Source organism: Leguminivora glycinivorella, chromosome 3 (genome assembly GCF_023078275.1).
Source record: "Leguminivora glycinivorella isolate SPB_JAAS2020 chromosome 3, LegGlyc_1.1, whole genome shotgun sequence".
In the NCBI taxonomy this organism is placed as follows: Eukaryota; Metazoa; Arthropoda; class Insecta; order Lepidoptera; family Tortricidae; genus Leguminivora; species Leguminivora glycinivorella.
In genome coordinates this window covers 27,284,983-27,292,131 of record NC_062973.1, presented here as the reverse complement: position 1 = coordinate 27,292,131, position 7,149 = coordinate 27,284,983, and the positions used below count along the sequence as shown (strand labels likewise).

General features: G+C 37.4%; 1 protein-coding gene across 1 annotated transcript; it reads right to left on the bottom strand.

The window, feature by feature from the left end:
* Positions 1 to 3,921: 3,921 nt before the first annotated feature.
* On the bottom strand, positions 3,922 to 6,652 carry LOC125224784. The gene is made up of 3 exons (XM_048128235.1): positions 5,918 to 6,652; positions 5,301 to 5,531; positions 3,922 to 4,109 (listed from the first exon to the last, which is right to left on the bottom strand). The coding sequence occupies exons 1-3, from the start codon at positions 6,641 to 6,643 to the stop codon at positions 3,939 to 3,941; spliced, it is 1,128 nt and encodes a 375-aa protein (XP_047984192.1). The 5' UTR covers positions 6,644 to 6,652; the 3' UTR covers positions 3,922 to 3,938.
* Positions 6,653 to 7,149: the final 497 nt, after the last annotated feature.

Genomic DNA, 7,149 nt, shown 5'->3' with positions numbered 1-7,149 from the left:
GGCTGTCTGATCGGGCTAGCTTCTTTAGTCCTGGAAGCACATGTTTCGTTTTTGAATTTGGAACCTTTTATTACTCAAAAAAAGTTCAAAATACATTATAGAATATGTATAAAAATTTGTACACGAAGACTAAGGCTGGCTGCAAGCAACTTTATGTTTTTAGACATGCCACCTAGCTTACAATTTACTATTTTCTTAAGTATGATAAGATAATAATATTATTACCTGCTTAGGTAAATTTTATAAATTTTGTAAAACTTTACAGCTTTGAAATCCTTATTGCTGATTGAATAAAGAATATTTTGAATGATTGATAATGATGAGCGGCTTGGAATTCTTGAAAAACAATGGTCACCAAGACTTATTTGCTAGCCTCAGTAGATGTTAGTATTTTTTGACCTACCTGTAAATTACCGTGCGACTCAACACTTCAGATTTAATTTATTCACGAACAAGCATTGTGTTCTTTCTTGTTTTGCGACTTATTAAGCTAGTTAACCCAAACCATATAGCTTACGCCGTGTCTTGCGTGGTCGTGCGACCGTCGCCGTCGCGTCTCATACTTCCATGTCGATAAGGTTTGATTTCGTATGCGTCGCATCGCCGTCGCGCGACCATCGCGCGACCGTCGCCCACGCAAGCCATGGCGTTACTTTTTCAGGCAGGCAGTATACTTGATTGCCACCATAGCTAGTATATTAAAAATCCTACACGCTTGCCGCTCATGCCTCGCCCACCCTTTGTTCCTCAACTCTACTGTTCTCGGGATTACCAGCGCGCTAAGTCGCCAACTAGAAGCCCTCACGCACCCTTTTTCTTACTTAATTGATTCAACGCCTAGCTAGGATTATGTGAAGTTAGTTTAACAGTCATGAATGCCTAATGTAGTCAGAGATTAGAACAGGAACTCTCAACACGTTTTTTCAGAACCTGCTGTAGTCCTGCTAAATAAATGTAAACTAAATCTACCCTTAAAAGGCTCCCTAAGCTATTTGACCAAATAAATAGGTTAAAGAAAGGCTGTTCAATGGTAAATCAGCTTGATTTTGTATTTAGTTGGTTAACCGATGAATGTAGTAACTACCCGAAAATATACAAATTATTTGTTTACATTTTTGAAGTATCTAAAAGCACACAGAATACCTATAGGTGCGTCCATTTTAAAGGTTGCTAAAGCTGACCCCAGACTATCATGAACCTTGGCAAAATGTCGGGATAGCGCTAAGAAAAATAAAAATGAGAAGTGAATGCTAAAAATGTTGAAATGTTTTATATTTACCCCCTTATTCATAAACGTACTCTAAAGTTATCGAGCCGATAAAGTTCGTTTGTCCCTTTCTGTCACACCAATACGTCAGAAAGGGACAAACGAACTTTATCGGCATGATAACTTTAGTGAACGTTTATGAATAAGGCGTTTAGTGGTTTCTAACATCAACCTGCTCATGCCAATATTTTGAAATTCACTCCATTATGGCGTATCATTTACGAAACCTTTTATTTTGTCCGTTATTTGTGGCTACACTTTATCACAAACTGTTTATTATTCTCAAATACTCATCATTTTATAAGTGTTTACACTTGGATTTGCGCAAATAGCGACACGTGTAAAAATTGTTATCATAACAATTATAATAAATAAATAATAAAATATTATAGGACATTTTTACACAGATTGACTGAGGCCCACGGTAAGCTCAAGAAGGCTTGTGTTGTGGGTACTCAGACAACGATATATATAATATATAAATACTTATATACGTAGAAAACATCCATGACTCAGGAACAAATATCTGTGTTCATCACACAAATAAATGTTCTTACCGGGATTCGACCCGGGACCGCGGCGTAGCAGGCAGGGTCACTACCGACTGCGCCAGACCGGTCGTCTAAACAATTCTTGATGCTTAAAAGTTAATTAATCTATGTTAAGTACACAAGGTACAAAAACAATGACCCAATAAAAGAGATAATTTGAAATTTTCATTACCCTAATAAAACATTTTTTTTCCACTTTTTATTTTTGCACTTTGTCCGCGTGATTGATATACATATTGGCATCAAATTTCAGCTTTCTAGTGGTAACGGCATCGATCTAAACTACCTAGATGCACCATCACGGCTTAGAATGTGTCCGCAGCAAATTGTGCTTGAAAATGTTCTAAGCACAATTGGGCGGTCAGTAGCGCTTCATCCGCCGTGTCGGCAACATGCCTAAGTGCTCCGTAAAAAAGTGCAAAAATAACACCTTATATACGTTGAAAAAGGATGACGTATCGTATTTCCGGTAAGTAATTGTTAATAATTTTATAATGTTATGCATTTGTGGTCAAAATGGCTTCCTAACTTACAAAAAACATTTATTTTCTAGAATAATTAAAGTAAATTCCTTGATTTGGTCTTACGCAGTTTGTCTCTTTCTCTCGCGCTATACTAGTAATGAGAGGACGGCGACAAAAGATGGATGAAGTGGAACATAGTTAAAAATGGAATGATGGAGTCGCTAATTTATATTTTTTGTAAAAGAAGCCTATTTCATATTAATAATGTATGTATTTATTTATTATTATGGACCAATAAGTCTGAAATAAATGATTTCAATTCAATAATATTAATACATATCTTATAAATTACTTTAATTATAAAAAGAAACAACCCGGGAATAGCAAATTCGTTTTTAAGTAATAAAAAAGCTTTTTATTCCAGATTCCCAAAACAAGACGTTGAAAGGGAAAAATGGCGCAAGATTATAGCTGAGGAGCGGAGAGAAGATTTACCCAAACAAAGCTTTGAAAGAAATTATACGTAGAATAATAAATTAATGTCATCGTTCAATTCTTCTTTGTTTTAATAGCTACTTAATTCATATTCTCCAAGTGCACCCTCACACACACCACATACAATCCCTCAACTGTTTACCTTCACATAATCGCTACACATACACTCACTACACGCACACACACACACACATATGTTATATATATACATACCTACACACACACACACACACACATATATATATACATAATATATATATATATATATATATACCTCAGTTGACTCTATTTAATAATGCAAACATTGCAAAACGTGGAGATATTAATCAGTTCAGTTGCAATTGTCCCCCAGTCCAAATTGTCCCGCCGTACCTTATATATTTTTTTGTTTGAGATAATATCAATAAAAATATCGTACAGTAAAAACTCATTTTTTTTCGCTTAAAATACGCAACATCTCGAAAAATGTTATACCAAACGTTTTGTTCCTTAAGAAATTTTCTATCTAATAGGATTTTTTAAAACAGTTTTTCGCAAAAATACCGCAAATTTCCTCATTCTCGCCTTTCATCTCATAGCGCGACTCCCATGATGCCTCTGTCCATCCTCGTTCCCAATGTAAAAATGGCGTTTAGATTGTTGCAGCGCAAACGAAATTAAACTTAAGTTGGTTGCAATAAGACGTAGATTTTTTTAAAAATATGCACACCTGCGATCTGCGGTAATAAAATTTTATGGCTTTCGCGATGATCACATTCATTAATGTCATAACCGCCAATTGCTTGCATTTGAAATTGAACTTTAAGTACTAAGAAATAACGTTGTTTTTGTAAAAAAATGAAAGTAGTTTTTACTACATTGCGAAGTTTTCGTTTGTCAACTGGACGCACACATTTGCAACTAAGCGATCGGACACTTTTGAGTGCCGAATTTGTAGGTGATAGTGTATCTAGAGAAGTTTAAATCGATGGGTAACGGTCACTGAGATTATCTGCGGACGGACGGACGGACAGACAGACATGGCTAAACTATAAGGGTTCCTAGTTGACTACAGAACCCTAAAAAATACAAATTTTGCATCCTTTCTGTGGCGAGACCTGAATCATACGAGTACAAGTACCCCCCCCCCCCCCCCCCTCCCCCCATTGCTTCATTTGTAGTCTACAGAACTCCCCATCCCTTCATGTCCTCCACCAGTTCCCGGAACCGCTTGACGAACCGTTCGCTCGTGCGCGGCGTGAACTGACCGCTCTCGAAGTTTGGAGCGCTATCCACGTCTACTGTCACGAATGGCAGCACTAGCGCTGCTACGCTGAGGGCCACTGGCAGTTTCTGGACAAAAACAGAAAATCAAACATGAGAAAGAATAATGCGTCCAAATGATCCATAACCCAACAAAATTGATAATGTATGCAGTGACAGTTCAGTATAGTATGAAGAAAATAGTTATAAAGTTTCCGCAACATGGCGCGTAGTCAAACTGTACGATGTGTATTTATATAATGACATAACCTATATAAATCCAAATATAAATGAACGCATAATAAGGCTTACGAAACTAATCCCTGTCTTCCTTATCAACATTGACATGACAATGGTTCTTATCTTTCTTTCTTAAACAAAACTGTGTGACATTAAAATGTAGATAAACAATTATATGAAACTAAATCAAATTTGTTAATATATTTATTTATTTAAACTTTATTGCACAAAAGAACAACTTAATGTACAAAAGGCGAACTTAATGCCATGAGGCATTCTCTACCAGTCAACCTTTGGGCAAAGCAGAGAAGATTGTAGGCGGTTATTCAATATGTATTATTCAAAAATTTCTAAATCATCATTTATAGGTAAAATCTACCTGCCCGCTTAAGACATCAAGTTAAAATTTGTATGAAATGCACTCTTGTGGATAAAATGAAATTTTGTTATCCGTTTTTGAATAGCAAAGAATGCCTTTATTAGTTGGTGTGGTGAAAACAATATTTATTGACCGTTGAGCGACATACTGGCCAGCTCTTTAGTCACCTATGGTGTGTATGAGGCGCATCACTGAAATCTCTGAATCTAATGCGCACTACCACTATCTCAGCATTTCGACCCCAGAAACAAAAGAAACAGATGCGAGTAATTTCTCGTTTGAAATCTTTCCCAGTAGGCCTAGCACATGATTGCCGCGAGAGTATGTCGCCGCGAGATAGATCACACGTCTTCTTTTAACTGTATTAATGACATAAGGACGGGTAGTCTATCTCGCGGCGACATACACTCGCGGCAATCATGTGCTAGCCCTGCAGGGACGCAGCACGACTCACTGTCTGGAAGTGGGAAGCGTGAAGAACGTCTACAAAAGTAGCATCCCAGACAAGAGGCGCCCCCTCCTATCCCCATCATCCCATTTTCCGTGCACCAGCTTCATTTTCTCATCGCTTGCCAGACCAACGGGCTCGAGTATGGCAAGAATTTTGACGCTGGCAAGGGCCTTTTAGTGATTATTTACATTCAATTTTCAAAATTCCTTACCGCTTTTATGTCACTTTCAAATTCCTCCTTCCCATACACCTCATTCGGCTGAAGACCGAACTTGGTCAGCATCAGAGACAGATGCTCGTAGTAATGGTCCAGTAGCTGGCGGAAGTACTGTTTTCGGAACTGCTGGTCGGAACCCAGCAAGATGAAGTAGAGGAGATCGGACACCGGACATCCTAGCCTAGCTGTTTGGTAGTCCACCGGAATAACGTGATATTCTCCATCCTGTGAAGAAATGATACATGTTTTTATTGTGTTCATAATGTATGGTCATTATGAAAACGGATTAGTAGTTATATTAGGCATTTTCCGCAAGTTGACAACCATTGTGTCTATTTTGTGTGAACTATGAAAACGGGTACAAAGTTCAGTAGGTAGCGGCCTGCCATTTCAATTTAGCCTCCACTATTTCCTTGCAACATCATTGTATTTTGGTACCGAGAGACCTACTACAAGAATCAGAAGTCAGGATAACAAGTCAGTACATTATGCATGTTTATTAGGTAGCTACTAGCTACTAGTACAATGCCTGTAAACTTCCCGTCAGCCAACGGTACAAATTTTATTAAAAATTCCTCCCCAATGACTAAAAATACTTTAAACATTCTTACCATTTGTTTGTGCATCAAATTACTAGCTCGGTAGTCTCCGTGGACGATCACTGCAGTCTTGCGGGGTTCAGTAAGATCCAAAAGTTTACTCAAACCCCTAGATCCTTCAAGAAGTTTAGCGAGTTTCTCTCTATCAGCTTCATCCACAGCTGCCATTGCGGCATCAATTTGACCTTCCGAATGAAAACTTGTGAAGACACTTAGCGTTACATTTAATACTTCTACAGCTTTTCTGAACTCCTCTGGGCGTTCATTTTTAAAAGATATTGAAAGTGCATGAAATCTGGCCAAAGCTTCTAAAGATTTCGATGCATAATTCAAATCAATAATCTTGAATCTATCATAAACTTCATATCCTTTAGATGCCAAATTTTCCATGACAATTACTCCATCAACGCTTTTGTAAAATTTTGGGAAAATGAACTTTTCTTTTATCCCAAATTTGGCTTCTAAGTTTTCATAAGCACTTGAAAGTGAAGTCAGGGCAAATATTTCTATATTAGAGAGGTGCTTACTTGCGGCGTTAAGCTGGTCACCCAACGAATCTACTTTTGCAAACAACTCATGGGTATCTTCAGGGGTAGCGATATTAGCTTCAAATAATTCTGAGCAATAGTTTGCACCATTTGTGCTAACTGGTTTGATTTTGACATCTAGTGCGTTAGGAAATTTCTCCTGAACGATACAATTTAAAACTTTACGCAATTTTTCCTCAGCGTTCGACATGATCAGTGATTAAACTGTGACTGCTGAACACCATATACATAGGTGCTCTCGTATTTTCGTTATGTTATCTTCATTTATGATTGTAATCTTAATCAAAAAGTAAACATAATTTATGTCCTAAAATAGAGTTTGTTTTTGTTAACAGGATTTTATTACAATATGAGATACGAAATGGATTGCATTTTTTGAGAATAATAAAATTAATATGTAGTTGACTTTCGTGATTAATTAGTGTCAGCACAGACACATACCCAAGTCAAATAACATAATAAACGGCTCTGGAAATGTCATGTCATAGTGAGTTTGGAAGTGTTAACTGAACATTATTATTATTGAAGTGAAACTTCTAATGCGACTTCCAACTGACAGTGCGTAACGCTCAGTCTGCTTTGCCTGAAATGCCGCTCACTCAGCGCGTAACATTCTGTCTCAAAGCGACTCACTCATTCCATTCATTCACTTCAGTCAGTGACAGAACAGAATGCTTTTGAATGGTGGAATGGGTG

What these genes read in the sequence shown, in the direction of transcription:
- LOC125224784 (XM_048128235.1), bottom strand. Translation starts at nt 6,643, where the DNA reads ATGTCGAACGCTGAGGAAAAATTGCGTAAAGTTTTAAATTGTATCGTT. An exon ending in ATTTGATGCACAAACAAATG is followed by an intron (nt 5,532 to 5,917) that starts GTAAGAATGTTT and finishes ATTTCTTCACAG; the next exon opens with GATGGAGAATATCACGTTAT. An exon ending in TTGAAAGTGACATAAAAGCG is followed by an intron (nt 4,110 to 5,300) that starts GTAAGGAATTTT and finishes GTTTTTGTCCAG; the next exon opens with AAACTGCCAGTGGCCCTCAG.